This window comes from Camellia sinensis, chromosome 5 (assembly GCF_055761805.1).
Source record: "Camellia sinensis isolate YWXY chromosome 5, ASM5576180v1, whole genome shotgun sequence".
In the NCBI taxonomy this organism is placed as follows: domain Eukaryota; kingdom Viridiplantae; phylum Streptophyta; class Magnoliopsida; order Ericales; family Theaceae; genus Camellia; species Camellia sinensis.
In genome coordinates this window covers 157,089,903-157,109,040 of record NC_138965.1, presented here as the reverse complement: position 1 = coordinate 157,109,040, position 19,138 = coordinate 157,089,903, and the positions used below count along the sequence as shown (strand labels likewise).

At 36.2% G+C, this 19,138-nt stretch overlaps 1 protein-coding gene across 2 annotated transcripts; it reads left to right on the top strand.

The window, feature by feature from the left end:
- The first annotated feature begins 669 nt into the window (after nt 1-669).
- TIP1 (Ankyrin repeat family protein with DHHC zinc finger domain-containing protein) lies at nt 670-18,721 on the top strand. Of its 2 annotated transcripts, none has more exons than XM_028255813.2 (13): nt 670-1,392; nt 2,582-2,722; nt 8,691-8,803; nt 9,887-9,966; nt 10,105-10,268; nt 12,025-12,163; nt 12,257-12,356; nt 15,290-15,347; nt 15,561-15,638; nt 15,729-15,827; nt 16,724-16,802; nt 16,972-17,120; nt 18,049-18,721. In XM_028255813.2, exons 1-13 carry the CDS (start codon nt 1,090-1,092, stop codon nt 18,466-18,468), a joined length of 1,923 nt encoding a protein of 640 aa, XP_028111614.2. In that variant the 5' UTR covers nt 670-1,089; the 3' UTR covers nt 18,469-18,721. The 2 variants fall into 2 exon arrangements, 1 of the variants encoding a protein (XP_028111614.2); XR_014328593.1 differs by having other exon boundaries at nt 690-1,392; nt 16,724-16,861.
- The last annotated feature ends 417 nt before the right edge of the window (nt 18,722-19,138 follow it).

Sequence of the window (19,138 nt, the reverse complement as noted above, 5' to 3'; positions counted from 1 at the left end):
CATGTAATTTTTATTAATTTTTATCAATTTTACATAATTTTATTTTTAGTGGGTAGAAATAGTTTTTAAAAATTTTAAAATATTTTTTTGACATTTATTTTTGTCAAATTAGTTTATATTTTATCAAATTGACAATTTTGCCCTTGAAATTAAGCAATAGTATGTTAATTGTCCTTATTTGAAACAAGATTCAAAATTCAGGGTCAAATGTGTCACAATTAAAAAGTTAGGGACTAAAATGACACAAGCCCTAAACTATAGGGACTATTAGTGTAATTTGCCGTTCTTTTTATTTATTTATTTATGGCAATATTCTAGATATTCTGGTGAGTCTCTAATGATATTCTTAACGTGCAACGAATATATTGAACATTTCGACGACTTCCAATAATGTTCAGAACACTTCGACGATACTCCGACGAACTTTCAGCGATACTCTGACAACTTCTGATGATGTTGAATATTTCGGCGAGCCTCTGATAACCGTCTAACCGAAGTCCGACAGTAGTAGAATGTAATAGCATTTTTAAAGTTTATAAAAAAAAAAAATTGGTACAATTAAAAACATGTTGGAGTAAGATAATTAGTATGAATATTTTATTTGAAACTAGATAAATTTTAAATTATATATATAAAATTTATTAATAAATGATCCTTAAAATAACACATATACTCTTATTATATTACCCGTCCGAACTGAACCTGGCAAGGTCGATGTTTGTTGATTCAATTTTTTTTAAAGTGAGATGTCAATATGATTTACATGACAGAACAATCTTTAAGATTAGTATAAAATTCCTTGGAATTATCTCTCTCTCTCTCTCTCTCTCTCTGATAATCCCATATGTTGGAGGTTGGTCTCTGATTGTTTCTCCGGAGACCCCAAGCCTCCCCTTCCCCTTGTTTCTAGTCAACACGGACTCTCTCTCTCTCTCTCTCTCTCTCTCTCTACACCTTCTTCCAAGAAAATTCTTATCTCCTTCAATCTCAATACATATTAATTTATATTAAAATTAGAGTTTGTTGATTGTGAAATTGGTATCGGATTCGATTCCATTTGCTGTGAAATTTGAATTTCGTGGTATTTGGATGGCGTCGGAGATCGAGGTCGTTGAGGAGATCGAATCGAGAGATCGGGAATCGGCTGCGGCGGCGGCGGCGGCCGGCGGTGGAGAGGTGGAGATCGGAGGAGGAGGAGGCGGAGGCGGAGGAGAAGACGAGAGCCTGAGGAACGACGTGTATACGGCGGCGGCGTACGGGGATTTGGAGAAGCTTCAGAGATTGGTGGAGTGCGAGGGTTGCTCAGTATCGGAGCCCGATGGTCTCGGCTACTACGCCTTGCAGTGGGCGGCTCTCAACAATCGCACAGCTGCTGCTCAGTATATCATTGAGGTCTTCAAATTCATTCATAGTTCTTTAATCTCCCTGAAAGATGTGCTTTTTTTTTTGTGGATTAGGTCTCTGAGATCGCTGTTGAGCTTTTGTATTTGATTTGTTGAAATTCATTCCATGGTTTTAGCTATTTTATTTGCATTTCTGCCTCTATTTGCTCATACTTGCATGTAGGTATTTTATTTGGTTATCATTTTAGTAATTTGAGCTAGAGATATGTTCATTTGACATATTTATAAATGTTCTTTCTATGAAAACTCTGTCTTGTTTGTGAATACTCACTCAAACTTGAGTCACAAAATATGTGTTTGTAATTGGTAGTGAGTACTTCACAAAGAAAAAAAATAAATAAAGAAAGAAGAGTTATTTATTTATTTTATATCATATGTATGAAAAATGCTTAAGACCCCTAAAGTTTCACCCTAGATTTTCCCTAATGATGTGGATTGTTGTATATTTATTATTGATTTGTTTAGGTATCAATCAACCAAGCTAAATACCAAACCCCTTGTCAGGTTAGGATGGGGATGGGTGAAATTAGGCGTCCTGTTTTAGGAGTCGCTAGTATTACTTGTGTATATAAATTATTATCTATTTAGTCATTTGAGCTATAGATATGTCCATTTGACATATAAAATGTACTCTTTAAGGCTATCACTCAGAATTTTACTCAAATTTGAGTGAAAACTTTATTTAGTATGAACCACTCCACTGGACAAATTCGTATTTAAGCATAAATTTGAGACCGAAAATATTTCCATGAAAATTTTGAGTAAAACTCAATTTGTATAAGTTTAGGTCAGTGAGTGGAGGCTGTTTTAAGTGATTTTTATCCAAATTTAAGTTTGATATATAGTATGGAGTCAAGGATTGGAGATACCCCGAGGAAACTGTCTTGTTTGTGAATATTCTCTTATCTCTCTCAAACTTAAGTCTCAAATATGTGTATGTAATTGGTAGTAAGTACTTCAGAAAGAAGAAAAAAATGGTATTTTTATATATTATATTATAACATATATATAAATTCATTTATTGTACATTGAAAATAAAATGGAGTGATCTCTTCTTGCTCCCTTCTACCCTATATCTCTGCTTGTTTGGTTTTGATATGAAATGAAAGTACATGGTAAATAGAGGAACATTACTCTTACTGTTATCTGATCATCACTGGATCATATGCATTTGGTAGCATGGCGGAGATGTGAATGCTTCGGATCTTACTGGGCAAACGGCACTACACTGGAGTGCAGTCCGGGGTGCAATCCAGGTCGCAGAACTTTTATTGCAAGAAGGTGCTCGGGTTCGTGCAGCCGATATGTATGGGTATCAGGTTAGTGTTCCTTCCTTTGATCATCATTTATTGGTTATGGATGAAATTACTAGGAATATTCAAGAGTATATCACCCTTGTTATATATTTTTTTTCCCAGACGTCAGCCGTTATAGTTTTATTTGATGAAACAAGGTCAGTAAACTTCAAGGTATAATTGTGGAGAGATACTTTAGAATCTAAAAGATTTATGTTAAGTAGGACTAAGAAAAAATATGCAGAGTACAAATTTAGTCAAACTAGAAATAAGATGAAGATGGAGTAAAACTTGATGGATAAAAGATAAGTGTGACCATTTTTGTATCTTGGGTCAACAATTCGTAAAGAATGAGAGATAGAGGAGGATTTAACCCATAAAATTAGAAAGGATGGATGAAATGAAGAGTGCATCAGGCATATTGTGTGATCATAGAATTGCTAGCTATTAAGTCAAAAGAAATTTTTTTGTAGGACTTTTATAAGAACTTCTATGTTATATATGTAGGTTTTCTGAATGTTTTCTGTATATTCAAACTTGTATGTTTACAAAGAGTGCATCAGTTATATAGCCCTAATCTATGACAGAAAAAGGAAATACAAAGCAAAGGAAATTGCCTAATTTGTAATATACACAAGCTAGGAAATTGCCTAATATTGAGAGTTTGCTAAGAAGAAACTGAAATCGAGCGGTAGTATGAGTCTTGGTGAAGAAGTCCGCAAGTTGCAAAGTCGAGGAGACAAAAGGAAGCGAGATAGAGCTAGACTGTAGATGCTGTCAGATAAAGTGACAATCAATCTCAATGTGTTTCGTTCGTTCATGGAAGACAGTATTGTGGGCAATTTGAATAGCACTGCAGTTGTCACAATAGAGGGAGGTTGGAAAAGACTGAGGTACACCCAAATCAGAGAAAAGACAATGAAGCCAATCAAGCTCAGCAATAGCATGAGCCATAGCATGGTACTCAGCTTCGGCAGTGGAGCAAGCAACAAGAGTTTGTTTCTTGTTTTTCCAAGAGATCAAGGAATCGCCAAGGAACATACAGAAACTAGAGGTGGACTTGCGATCAATAACATCACCAGCTTAATCAGAGTCAGCATAGGCCACCAAGTCTAAAGAGGAAGTAGATGACAACAGCAAGCCCTGAAAGATGGTACCCGGGAGATAGCGAAAAATGCGAACCAAAACAGCCAAATGGGTAGAGCGAGGAGCAGAAACGAACCGACTAACCACATGAACAGTATAAGCATGATTAGGGCGAGTGACAGTCAAATAAATTAAACAACCCACTAGCTCGCGATAGACCGTGGGATCATCTAGAGGGACACCATCAGTAGAGTTGAGCTTCACATTAAGCTCAATAGGTGTATCAAAAACCTTAGTATCAGTGAGACCGACACGGTGAATAATCTCATTAGCATACTTGGCTTGAGACAGAAAATAGCCCTTTGGAGAAGAGGCACCCTCAATACCAAGAAAATACCGCAATGGATCCAGATCCTTCATTTCGAAGGTGCGAAAGAGATGCTGTTTGACCTCAGAAATAGCAGAAGAGTCAGAGCCAATGATGATCATATCATCCACATAGAGTAAGAGAGCAACAAAACCAGCCGAGGTATATCTCAGAAACAAGGCAAAGTCGGAAGCAGAAGGATGAAACTCAAGCTCGGTAACGACAGTCTGAAAACGATCATACTAAGCACGAAGAGACTGCTTCAAACCATACAGAGCACGCCGAAGACGACAAACCTGCCCAGAGGAGTGGAGAAGACTAAGGGGAGGACGCATGTAGACCTCCTCAGTGAGATGACGGTTAAGAAAAATATTCTTAACGTCCATTTGATAGAGAGGCCAAGAATGAACAACAGCGACAGAGATCAAAGTACGGACAATACCCATCTTGGCAACAGGAGCAAAGGTCTCCTCATAATCAATACCATACTCCTGTGAGAAACCTTTGGCAGCCAGACGAGATTTGTAGCGCTCAAGGGATGACGTTGTAGACCCATTTATAACTAACCAAATTCTTACCAGTAGGCAAATGAACCAACTCCCAAGTACGAGTTTTTTGTAAAGCAGAGAACTCATCCTCCATAACTTGAACCCAATGAGGATCCTGACAGGCCTCCTTGTAAGATTGAGGTTCTGAAAAAGAGTGAATAGCAGACAAAAAAGTACAATAGGAAACAGAAAAACATGTATTAGACCAACCCAATCTGTTTGGAGGATGACGCGCTTGAGTAGGATATCGGTGTGCAGTACGATCAGAGTCGTCAGAAGCAGGGGGATCAGCAGTAGGGGTAGAGACAACCAGTGGAGGAGGAGCCTTGCGACGAGAATAAACTAACAACGGAGGAGGAGAAGAAGCACCTAGAGGTGAAGCAGGAGGAGAAGATGAAACAAGCTCAGGGGAACTGTGGAGATATACTCATCAAACGGAACCTTAGAAGGAAATGGATCACTATGAACCAAATCCTCTTTGGAAACTGGGGTGGTGAGAAGAGGAAGCTGAAAGTAAGATAGACGTTCGAGAAAGTCAACATGGCGGGAGACATAAAGGTGACGGGAAACAGGTTCATAACAACGATAACCTTTCTGAGTGAGACTATAACCAAAAAAGATATATAAGAGAGACCGAGCACTAAGTTTGGTTATATCTTTATGGGGTAAAAGGACAAAACAAGTAAACCCAAACACATGAAGGAGGGAGTAATTAGGAAGATGAGAAAACAGAGCCTCATAAGGAGACCGACTAGAAAGAAAGGGGTAGGCATACGGTTGAGAAGAAAAGCAACAGTAAGAACTGCCTCACCCCAAAACGGAGCCGGAACAGAGGCAGAGAGAAGGAGAGACCTTGCTGTCTCAAGGAGATGACGGTGTTTACGCTCAGCTCGACCATTTTGGGCAGGTGTATCAGTGTAAGAAGTTTGGTGAATGGTACCCAATTTGGCCAAATATTCATAGAATTTAGTTTTAAAGTATTCCCCACCCAAGTTAGACCGTAACAATTTAATAGTAGATCCAAACTGTGTAGTGACCATAGACTAAAAAGTACGGTATATCTGGTAGAAGTCAGTCTTATGAGTCGTAAGATAAATCCAAGTGTAACGAGTGCAGTCATCAACAAATGACACATAATAGGCAGAACCCCCTTTGGTGAGAATAGGAGAAGGGTTCCAAACATCAGTATGAACTAAAGAAAATGGTGTATCAGATATAGAAGTACTTTTATGAAAAGGTAAGGCTATCATTTTGGCAAATTTACACCCCCAACATTTAGTAAGTTCACTAGAAGAAATTTTACCCAATATATTAGACTGAGCTAAACACCATAAGCGATCAGCAGACAAATGCCATAATCTAGAATGCCACAAGTAGAAAGGACTAGACAAAGAATCTAACTGAAAAGAGGAAAGGGTAGTCAGGGATGTTGCCATAGGCAGATGAAAGCTCTCTACCACGTAGAGGTTTCCAACTCTACGACCGGTCTCAATTTGCTGTTTAAATATCTGATCCTGCACAGAACAGATAGAAGAAGAAAAGATAACATCAAAACCAAAGGCATTAAGCTGACTGATAGATAATGAACTGACAGATAACTGAGAAACATAAATGATAGATAGAATAGAGACGGCAAACATAGCAGACGATAAGACAGATCCAACAGATACAACAAACCCATTAGCAGCATTAATAGTAATAAGAAAGAGGGGAGGAGTACAATTTTGAAGTAAAGAGAGATGGGGAGTCATATGATGAGGCACCAGAGTCAAAAATCCAGACAGACAAAGAAATACCTGAAGAAGACCCAAGCAAACCTGAATGAATAGAAGAAACAATGGAGCCAGACGGGGATGACTGGGAAGTAGACAATATATGCTGAAGTTGACTAATCTGAGCAGTCAAGGAAGTCAGATCAGGAGCCGGAGCAGATGCAGTATACGCAGCAGGAGGAGCCTGTAATAGGTTATGATATTGCTGAAAAGATGAGGCAAGCAGACGTCCCTTCTTGGGATAGTGGTACTTCCAATGGCCCTTCTAATGGTAGAAGGCATACTCATCAAAAGTTAGAGACATCGTAATACTCAGAAGATTGAGGGGTTCTAGTACAATCAAACAAAGTAGCCAAACCAGGGGTTTAAGTGTAATAATCAAAATCTGAGGGGTCAAACTATAATAATAACTTAACAAGTGAGCCAACAGGTATAAATGTAATTCTTGTCAAAATGTAATAAGGGTTCAACAGTATTGATAGTCACAATGACAGAGACGGAGAGAACTAGGATCCGAGAGTTGTGATGATCAGATGAGGCCGACGAGCATTGAGAGAGACACGATCACGATGAACCGAGAGAAAGCCACAGAGAGAGAGAACAACAGTCAAAGAAGATCAGAGGAAGCTTCGAAGCTCACGGTGGAGGAAGCTTCGAAGCTCACGGTGTCGTGACTCCAGAACCAGAGAGACAATCGGAGCAAGATCGCGACGTCGGGGAGTGAGAAGGGTCGCGACCACGGCTGAGATTTCAGAAGGAGGGACGATTAATGGCCACGAACCAGAGACTGAACTGACCACGGCTGCGATAGTGGAAGGTACGATCGACGACCACGAACTAGAGGACTAGAGTTTGAATATACAGAAAACATTTAGAAAACTTACATGATATACACAAGCAAGCAAATTGCCTAATTCCTAATATACCATATATACAATATATATTCTCACAGTATAGTCCGATTGTTGGGTGATTTAGAAAAAAAACATGTTCAAGTGTAGCTAAAATGAGAATGTTGGGATAGATGAGTGGTGTTACCAAAAAAGATAAATTAAGAAATGAATTAGGAAGAAGTAAGAAGTAAGAAGTGACGCCATTTGAAAATAAAACCGGGGAAAGTTATTTGAGATGGCATAGTCATATCATATGCACCTTTGGTCAATTAACACGTTTGTAAGGAGTGATTGGATCTACATGGAAGATTGATTTCTAGAGGTTTGAAAGCTGTGTGTGATATGCAATTTTTCAGTTTTTATTTTCCTTTTATGTTGTTCGTGGTGGACTCTTCTTGTTTGCCTTGCTATCTCTTATACTTATTTTACCATTCAATAAGGGGAAAAAAATAGAAATAAATTCCTAAATAAATCTTGTTTTTCCTAAACTTCTGTTGGTTATTCATTTGATGACTTCTTATTCCCAATTACTATATCCATATTTACATGTATCAAGAGTGGGAAAAAAAATCAGATAACTTCATGAAGAATTACATATAAATGGAAAAGAAAATTGTGATAGGGTTTGGACCTTTGAGTCAAGCTCTAATGGGGAAGATGGAAGATGAAGAAGACAAGTAGAAAGGAAAAAATTGTACCTGGGCCTGGGCCTGGACCTGAAAGATACATGCTAGGCTTTGAGGTAGTTGCTTGGGGTACTACTTGGCTTTGGACCCAGAAGGGTAAACACTACTGTTTTGAGGCAGTTTCTAGGCTCTGGCTTTTTGTTCTGAATAAAAATGGGACTGTGAACACATTTTTCTATTCCATGTTGTAATCATAAAGCTACTTCATGTAGTTCATGTTTGGTAATGTTGGAAAATATGTTGATGTTATCATAGTTTTTAGGTTTCGGTTGGACTGCCTCATCTCAAGCTCAATTTGGGCTATCAAACTATTGGCCCATACCTTGATAAAACAGGATGAGGGTGTAGCTAGGTTGTGTGATTGCTGATTGTTGTTCCCTTGTTAGTTCAATAGTTGGCCGGTGTTTGGAATTGTGTGCTAGTGATGCACCAAAGAATCTTTGGATTTGAAGGGTTGAAGTTGTGTGGTCATGCTTTTTAAGCGGGTTAGTTCATACTGTTTCCTTTTGGTCGATTTTGAACCTTTCTCCTCCCTTATCCTTTTTCAAAATAATTTACTTCTGACTTGATAGAATTATTGCCAGCCAAATCCTTGAAGGATTGACTATTAGTTGTATAATTAAATTTGATTTGATTGCAGACAACTCATGTTGCAGCACAATATGGTCAAACAGCTTTCCTTTATCACATCGTCACAAAATGGAATGCTGATCCTGATGTTCCTGATAATGATGGAAGAAGCCCTTTGCACTGGTATTGCAGAATCTAACTCTACAATTTTAGTCTTTAATGATTAGTAAAAATTATAGTTTACTTCAGTCTAATATCTATTTATTTAATGACATTCGTATTATATGTTTCTTATCAATTTGTATATTTGTTATAACTTATAAGTTCTTGTGACATGGATTGAGAAAACACCAACGTTAACGAAAGTAGAACTTGAAAGTTCTTAGCAATATCTTCCTATGGTGATTTTTCATGTTGTAAAGTGTAAGAATCATGAGGTTTAAGTGACAAAATATTTGGTTAAAAGCCCATTTTTTCCCTAACCTGTTGTTTGAATTAATAATTATTGTTGTACCCTATAGGACATGAAATGTTGAAACCAAAGAGAAGATAAGTATGCTTAATGCTCTTTGGAGGGATCTAAAACATTGCAACATATGTGGTCTCAAAACCTTTGGTTTAATGGAAAGTAAGGCATTTTTGTATAAATATCATAAATTTTGTCAAAAATTAATGTGGAAGATTTTGTCTAGTAATCCTGTGGAAACATGTAATATATTTACACTTAGGTGGATAGATGGTTTTGTTTCAAAAGCCGTATGTTGTAAAGAAGTTACAATGATTTTGTTTACTGTATATTTCGTTATGTATCACACTATGCAATTTTTTTATTTTTTATTTTTTATTTTGAACTTACTTCCCAACTCTAAACCTAACTGCTAGTCATTTTCAATATGCAATGCAATGCATGGCACAGATGAAAAAATTGATGCTCCCATCAAAGAAGGAAAGAAAAATAAAAGGGCAAGTTTGGCCTGTATGTATAAAAGAAATTAGCTTCCAGTAAAATTTTTAAGTCTGAACCAGTGATACCTTCGTCTGATATGCTTACATGTTGTCTTTGTTACGGAACACATTCTTGGAGTTTCATTGTGCTATCGTCTTGGTCCTGTCATCAAAATTTTATTGTGTACACATGTGGAACTTGGAAGAGTTAGATTGTTGACCACAACTATTGTAAACAATTACTCTCAAAAAAATTAATTTTCTAATTTGTAGCCTTATCTTGTAGTTGAAGTAATGATACTTATCTTTGGAGAACTGTAGGGCTGCATATAAGGGTTTTGCTGATTGTATACGGCTTCTGCTATTTCTGGATGCATATAGGGGACGCCAGGACAAAGAGGGTAACTTCTCTTGCTTGGTCTTAAAATTCAGAAAATTTTACATTACTGCAGTTATGAAAGAGCTGCGTACACTGATGTAAAGTATTGACTTGCCTAATAAAACTAGTGTTTCTTACACTTGCCACCTCATAATTTTAGGTTGTACCCCTCTCCATTGGGCTGCTATTAGGGGCAACTTAGAAGCATGCACAGTGTTGGTGCAGGCTGGGAAGAAGGAGGACTTGATGGTGACTGATAACACTGGTCTTACACCGGCACAGCTTGCATCTGATAAAAATCACAGACAAGTTGCTTTTTTCCTTGTAGGTATTCTTAAACAGTTGGAAAGTATTTTGTTGTTCTTCCTGAGATAAGAGTGTACCTTCTTACAGGAGTTCAGGTTTTCAACAGCATGCCATCTTGTTTTTCACTGATTGGATAATACATAGAATGAGAATTGTTACAAGTGCACCATATTCATTCTTGCTACATACTGTTTTGTTTCTTCTTCTTCTCTTTTGTTTTCGTGATCATTACAGAATTTTCATCATTTTGATACCTAACCAAACCAAACTAAGCCTTGTGTCTTAGTCAAACGGGGTCTACATGAATCCTTTATTGCCATTTTGTTCTGTCATGAATCATTTTGATACCCGTGTTTTAATTTTTTCTGTCAATATAGTTGTTTCTTGTATCTCCACTAAAACAAAAAGGATAATAAGGGAAAGAAGAAAATCAGTTGTTTGGGACTTTTAATTCTTGATACTTTTGTTTCCCTTCTGCGTGTCTGATTTATTTATTTATTTTTATATTCAAGTTATCTTAACTGGCCTGTCAGAGTTGTCCTTAGATGTAGCATCTTGGCATTTGAGTATTCTGAAGGTTGTTATAACCCAATATATCAAGTGTTTATTGCACAATGGAGAAAGCTCCCAAGCTAACCTAATCAACAGAGCTATGCCCCAATTTTGATTCCTTAGCTCAGTTCAACAAACTGAATTATTTTGAAATTCTGAAGTTTTGACTAAAATTTCTGTTTGTCTATTTGTGTATGCATGTCTGCTTGCATAGTCTGATATAATATGCACAAGTTTGTTTTTGTTGACTCATGAAGTTTTTTAGCATTAGTTTGGGGGTTCTAATAGGATTTTTCAAATAATTTTTGTTACATTTTATCATTCATGTTTCTTAGAGTAGCACACTCTTTTCCATTTTCTTGAGAGTTGTTTTTTTTGTTGGAACTGGGAAGTAATCCAAACTCTTTGCTGAGTGGAAATTTAGAAGTCTGTTTCTGTTATTGTTGATGGAAATCTATAGAAAAGCTTTGGTTTGCAATTTACTTGGATTTGCTACTGATTTTTAAAATTTTAGAGAATGAAATTTTTTAATTGTTATCTTTACCTCATTAATTATGTATATTTTTCCTTTTAGGTTTGTAAGCATTAGAATATATTTTTTTGGGGGGTACAGTTTTTCTTAAGAAAATTTTTATGAAAATAAATTTTTGCCCTTGTCTATTGGGATTTGATGTGTGTCAGAGCCAACTTTTACTACGTAAGTTCCTAGTTAGGACTTAATAGTTCTGGCAGCATCTCCTGGTTATTTTCAGATACAATTGCATTTATTTGAAAGATCCATTTAAAACTTGAAGTTACTTTATATCAAGAGATGGCAGGATGTCGATCTTTTCATTGAGTATCCATATTGGAATGAAATATTATTGGATGATTACAATCATTTTATTGGTATTCATGTTAATTGTATAGTTGGTTCTAAAATTTTAAAGCTTATTCTTTTATATAGTGTTCAGTGCTGGCTTGATAGTATGATAAAAGATTCTGGTTTAAGATGGCTTCTTGAGAAACTTTGGGTATCCATGTTGATTGTTTAAGTTCTTAATTTTTTAAGCATCTTCTTTTGCATAGTGTTCAGTGCTTGTATTGGCATGATATTAGATTATGCTTTGAGATTGCTTTTTGAGAAAATTATGATGTGTGGTAATACAATTTATTTATTTATTTATTTTTTCAATTAATCATCTTTGACGTCTTATGTGCTTTCACAAATTTTATTCTGCAGGGAAATGCTAGGAGGTTGCTTGACAAACGCTGTGATGGGAATAGCCGCCTTGGACGTCTTTCAAAATTAGGACTGGCACCATTTCTTTGGTGTATAATCTTCCTGCTTCTTGTTACCTATATTCATGCGGTCATCATGGGTATCTGCTCTGATCTTTGCATATGTGGTCTTGAATCAGAGTATTCATGTGATATATTATCCTTATAATCATATATCTTTCCTTTTGATACAGCTTCAAATTTGCCAAAGTTAACTGCTGGCTTTGCCCTTCTTGCGTGGTTGGGTGTGTTACTAGCGACTGCTGGACTGGTTTTGTTCTACAGGTGTAGCAGGTATGCTCTATACATCTTTTTGCCATTATGGAACTTTATAAAGTAACCTTTCAATAATTAACTCTTTGTTTTCTAAATAGCTTGTGTTTTAAGTGGACATTGGCTTACTTGGTGGGTTTTTGTTGTGTTTCTTTCTTCCTTCCTTCCTTTCCTTTTTAGCATTTTGAACTTGTTCATTATTTTTTTATGTGTTGGGGAGGTCTGCTAGAGATGGGAGCAGTTTGCCTGTTGGATATTTAGTTTAGTGTACATGAATTGAGAAATGGTTCTGAACGATTGTATTGAGTATTGTCATCATTGTGAACTATAGAAATTTAAAATATGATAAAAAAGTCAAAAAGTATATAAACTTGGATTTATAGTTTTTTATTTGCACTTATGGTTTTTACGTTGAGATAGGTATGTTCTAGTAGTTTGTGACTGTGCAGCTTGTTGAGAGTGGTATTTTATATATCATCATGTTTTAATTCGTGAATCAATGTAGATTATTATACTAGGACCATGAAAATTGCTTTGCCTGCATAAATATAGTTGCTTAAAGTTGGATGAAGTGTTGCCTCTTTATGAAAATTGGGTTGTTTTCTAAATTTTGTGGTGTATAAAACTCTGTGTTTGTTTGAGTTGGTTAGATTTTGGTCCTTTACAAGCAAGGTTTTAAAAAGCGGCCGCAACCGTTACGTAACGGTTTTGGTGGTTTCCGCAACCTGTTACAGCCGCTGTTGCAGTGTGATTAAGATTCACAGGTGTGTCGGCTGTAGCGGCTGCCGTAGCGGTTGTAACGGTGCTGTAACAGTCGTAACGGCTTGTTACGTAGTTACATAACGGTTCCGAACTGTTTCTTTCGAAAAAACACAAAAAAAAGCTGAAAATGGTGGAAGAGGGATAGAGAGAAGAGGGAAGATAAAGAGAGAAGATGGAAGAGCAAGAGATAGAGAGAGAAGATGGAAGATGAAGAACATGTTATTGATTTATTGAAATTGTAAGACCTATGCTATTCTATTTAGCTGCTATCACTCAACCATTTTGTTTGTGTGTGTCTATCTATATATTGTTTGATAATAATAATAATAACAATAATAATAAAAAATGTGGTCATTATCTATTTGGTTTGGTTAAAATATGTATATATATATATATATTTAGACTCTTATTTATTCTCTTACTTTTGTCATTGTTTATTTTATATATAATAGTTAGTGATGGATTTTTTGTATAATATAAAGTCATTAGTTATTTAAATAAAATGTAAAAAACTCAGTTTATAGTGATTTAAAAATATAAAATATATTGGATCATACTTAAAAAGTTACAAAAATTGATTAATATTTATTTTAAACTCAATAAATATGATCATGGAAAAAATATATGCATATCGGTAAGTTTTTTTTAAATTGTGCTAGAAATAAAAAAATTCACGGTTCCGGTTACCGCAACCGTTACGCTATGGCCTTTACATCCCGCAACCGCAACCGCAACCGCAACCGCAACCGCGCTACCGCAACCGTTACAGTGACCGCAACCGCTTTTCAGAACCTTGTTTACAAGATAGTTTGTCTACTTGATTGCATTGGACTTCATTTGTTTCATTAATGAGACATGTTTCCTTGCTCATTGGGTTTCATGCTTAGCACGGACACGGATATGGACATGGACACCGACACGGGACACGGCAATTTTCAAAAAATGGGGACACAGACACAGTGGTGGACATGGCGAATTTTTTTATTATTATATATTTTTACGTGTTATGTAAATTCATATTACATTCATCCTAAATCAAAATTAACAAGCACTAACATAGTAACATTAATTCAATAAATAACCACTACATTTAAATAAATTAATAGATCATTCATTCACAAAAAAGTCATAATAAACGATAACAAGAATTAAGACGAGAAGGGGAAAACATTCAACATCCAACAATATTCTTCACAAAAGCACTAAATAAGATAGGCAAAAGAAGGGGGAAAAAAAGTAAAAAAAAAAAAGTGAGTCCTGCTGTGTCTTGATATGGACAGGCGTGTTCCCGCTGTGTCCCCTATAAAAAAATCATTAAATTACGTGTCCCCGGTGTGTCCCCGTGCCGGACACCGCCATGGCATTGATTTTGGAGTGTCCATGCTTCATAGGTTTCATGTCAATGGGGACCTCTTGCTATTCTATTTTAGGTTTCTACATAGAATTCCTATGACCTCTTTTCAAATGATTTTTTTTTTAATTATTTGGAACATTGTGCATTGAATTCTGTTTCGTTAGTGGAACATGATTCCTTGTTCTCATTGATTTCATGTCAATAATGACCTCTTGCTATTTTATTGTAGGTTTCTTCATATTTTTCCTGTGAGCTCTTTTCAAATGTTTTTTTTTCCTCGAAAGTGTATTGATATTCTCTTCCTGGGGAATAACACCATGTTCTTCTTTGCTTTCTCTATCATTGTTCTTCTGCCTATATATAACCAAACTCTCTCTCTCTCTCTCTCTCTCAATGCTCGCTTGCTGGTCACCGAGGCAGGGTTCTATTTGTGTTCTGTTCTCTGCAATAAATTCTAATGTCATCTTTCATAGTATTGCTCATCAATATGGATGTCAGCCCAAACTTTTATTTTCTGTTCAGCATCTTCCTCCATATGTGCCCTGTATAATTTGACCTCAGTACAAAGAAATTTCACTGTTTGATATTATCATATTACAAGATTGCTACTAATTTTAACATTTCACGTCTATATGTGTTGCTTAGACTGATTGTAGTAGTCATCACATGTCTTGTTAATATTGGTGTAACAACTCTGTGACATCAATGATGGAAGAAACACTTCTTATTTGAATCTATCTCCGCATTGTTATATTTCATATTCACAATTGTTAAAATTTTCGATTATGCTTATATATATTGTTGTCTAAATTTGATTTTGGTTGATTTTTGTTTGTAGCAAAGATCCAGGTTTCATCAGAATGAATGTTCATGATTCGCAGAGTGTGAAAGATGATGTAAGTTATTTCCATATTCAATTCAATCTCTCGTTTTCTGGATTAATTTCATTGTTCAGATTTCTTTGCTCCAAATTTTCGTGCTTCTCGTCGTGCATTTTTTATTTTTATTTATTTTTTACTTCAGATTTATCTTTGATATTAAATGTATGTCTACTTTTATATCGCACTACAAAATGGTTTTAAATCTGTTTATATTCCTATCTTCACTAGGAACCTTTGTTGAAGATTGAGATAAATAATCCTGCTTTGCTGGCTGGCAATTGGTCTCAGCTCTGTGCAACATGCAAGGTGCTGTGAACCTCTGGTGATTCTGTGTCCTACTTGTTACTCATTTGTTTGTTTTGATTGCTTTCTAATGTGATTTTTTTGCCCTATCAGATTGTCAGGCCTCTTCGTGCAAAGCACTGTTCCACCTGTGATCGTTGTGTTGAACAGTTTGACCATCATTGCCCTTGGGTGTCCAACTGCATCGGAAAGGTGCTTTTGACTTTGAGGGTGTATCTTGGGACCTTCCATTTTTTACCTGAATTTTTATGTGTAGAGGAAATATTATATTAATGTCCTTTAGGCATCAAGGCTTGTGTGGCTGGACTGCCTGATCTTAAACAACCGTTTTAAAAACCTCACCTGCCATTTGGATACATCGTTACACACATGAAGATATGAATACAGACATGCCTACATAATTGCATACACCTTTGTGGCATTGCTGTATATGAAGGCACATGCACGGATACTATCTTGAGGATTTATATCTTAAATTTCATTGGCTCAATATACAAAATCGTACATTTCTGACTTGGGGATTTAATAATTCGTCCCTAGCCCAAACTGGTTTTCCCTCCTTTCATGACGTGTATGTGGCTGGAGTTGATAAAATTTCATTACCGTTTATTAAGTTGTTTGGATAAATTATGTAAATGGTCCCTATAGTTTACACGATGTATCAATTTGGTCTATGTTATTTCAATTTGCTTGGTTTTGCTCTTTAATTTAATGGATTGTGTCGTATTAGTCCAATAAATAATGGCTGTTAGGTTTGGTGGACGGAAATTTGGTCATTGTAGTTTACACGATGTGTCAATTTGGTCTCTGTTATTTTAATTTGCTCGATTTTGATAGGGATCAAATTGATACATCATTTGACTTTCCATCCACCAAACTTAACAGCTGTTATTTATTGGACTAATATGACATAATCCGTTAAATTAAGGGGCAAAATCGAAGAAATTGAAATAATAGGGACCAAATTGACACATCCAATTGACACAACCATTTACATAATTTTCCATTCCTTACTTCTGCAAGTGTATTAGTCTTGTTTTTGTAATTATTCCGGCTTATCTTGGTCCGTTTATTTACTTGTGATACAGAAAAACAAATGGGATTTCTTCCTGTTTCTTATTCTAGAAGTTTCTGCAATGCTGATCACTGGTGCAGTCACCCTTGCAAGTGAGTGTCTTCTTCTTAGTTGCTGATCTTCAGGCCATTTTTTAAGTCACTCATATAAGGTTTTTTCCATTATCATTTTATGGTCCCTTTTTTTTTGGGTTGCTTTACCTGCTGAAAAAAAGTAAGTTTTTCTTCGTTTTTTCATTATAAATTATTATTTACAATGCAGGAGTTGTGACTGATCCAATGGCTCCATCTTATTTTGGAGCATGGGTGAACCATGCTGGTACTCAGCATATTGGTGCTATTTCATTTCTGATTGTGGATTTTTTCCTCTTCTCTGGTGTGGCAGCCTTAACTGCAATGCAAGCTTCCCAGGTGTGTTTATAATTCTTTCTGTTAGCTTGCACATCTCGTTTGTCTCGACTGCGTAGAGAATTTGCTCTTAATTAAGCCATAATGCCAAGAAATGTGTATTATTATGTAACATTCGAACAATATGGATAACAATGATATGTGCCTCGTCTTAGACTCTTGATACCCTCTGTACTAGAATGTTGTGGGGAGGTTTGCCATACATTCAACTAATGGTGTCCATCTAAGAAGCACAGATACGTGACAACATAGACATGTCGACACAAATTTTCAAAAAATGCAAAACATGACATGTGCGGGACACATATTTATATGCCATGATAAGGAAAAACACTTATTTATATCTCATATAATACCATTTAATTCGAAGGCAATAACAAAATGCTATGTACCACTAATTTTTAAATTCCGAAGGAAGGAATAGGTTCCCCATCTTATAAAAAAAAAGGGAAGAAAAAAGACAGAGAAGGAGGATGGATATAAATTTATATTATTTTTCTTCTATTATTGGCTTTCAAATTATTTTATTAAAATTTGTTTCATATTTCATGTGTGCCTAAGCAAATTTGCCCGTGTTCTCTAAGTGTCTAAAGCGTGTCTAGGTCTAATTTTTTTTAAAAATTAGTGGGACATATTTTGAGGTTTGCTTGACAAGGGTTGAGAAGTGTTCCCTGAGTGTTGTGTTCGTGTCGGACACTACACGCTACCTTTTTAGAAGTGTCCATATTTCTTTGGTGTTCATCCATGTAGATGTTTCTTTTCAGGCATCTAAATCCATTCCAAGTGCCTTCTAAATAATGCTTCTGATTTTTTTAGTGGAATATCCCTCATTTGTTCCAAAATTGGTAGATATGGCTTTACCTTTTATCTAAATGCATTTCGTTTTTATTGACCAATTATTTTACTTCTGTGTGCACCAATTAATTCGCAGATATCACGTAATATTACGACAAATGAGATGACAAATGCATTGCGTTATAGCTACCTTAGAGGACCAGGTGGTCGGTTCAGGAACCCATATGATCATGGATGCAAGAAGAACTGTTCAGATTTCTTGATCAACGGCTACAACGAAGACATAGAGCATAATGAAGAATCGGCTGAATCTGAGGGGATCGGAATGGTGCAAATGACTCGGAATTCAACGGTTCAAAATGGGGTCGGCCATTCTCATCATCAAACCAATGGTAATAGCCACGTTATAAATGTGAGTAATAACCCGAAAAATCATCAAGGTCACGTTCATTCTTCCCAATGTAGTCATAGTAACCATGGAAAAACTGAACCTGTTCCCTTAGGTTTGGGTCTTGGCCTGGGACGGAACAATGCTCGCTCTGTTGTAGCTTCATAATGAAACACACGGTATTCACTGTAGGTGTTGGAATCTGCCATGTTTTGTATCTGTAACTGTTCATAACCGTTCACTCCGTTTAGCTTCTGTAATTCAATTGATTAATGCTCTTTTTTGGCTTTGTGATTATGCTCTCTTTCGGTCGATCATATTCCTTGATCAGTTGTGGCGGAAGAGATTTGACGAATTTTGTATCTGACTCTGTATGAAATATATATGGAATGAGAAGAATTTTCCGTTGTTTGCACTTTAACGCTCTATTTGTTCTCATAGAAAATATTTCTCTGTACTTTTTAGTACACGTTTTCTTTTGTTTGGATGTGACTTTAAAACTAATGTGTTGATATTCGTCGTGGAGTTGGTAATGTAGTGGCATTATTAATTTAGTTTGGAAAATGATTTTCAACAATGCTACAGACCCCAGTACGAACGACCCCCACCGACCCCCAGTGCCACGTGTCGGCCTGGGATTGGCCGAGAACTTAAAAAAAAAAAAAAAAAAACTGTTTTTTTTGCCCAATCATGGGCGACCCCAGCACCCCAGCTGGGGGTTCAAGTCATTTTTCAATGATTTTTACCTTTTTAAAGTGAAAAATATGTTTTGTACGCTGTGTTTGATTAGAGAATTTGAAGAGAGATTTAGAAAGAGAAAGGAAAAATATGTGTGAAA

Excerpts from the sequence above, each read along its gene's own strand:
- TIP1 (XM_028255813.2), top strand. The coding sequence starts at position 1,090 with ATGGCGTCGGAGATCGAGGTCGTTGAGGAGATCGAATCGAGAGATCGG. Across the intron at positions 12,357-15,289 it reads TTGTTCTACAGGTGTAGCAG|CAAAGATCCAGGTTTCATCA; the intron begins GTATGCTCTATA and ends TTTTGTTTGTAG. Across the intron at positions 17,121-18,048 it reads CTGCAATGCAAGCTTCCCAG|ATATCACGTAATATTACGAC; the intron begins GTGTGTTTATAA and ends ATTAATTCGCAG.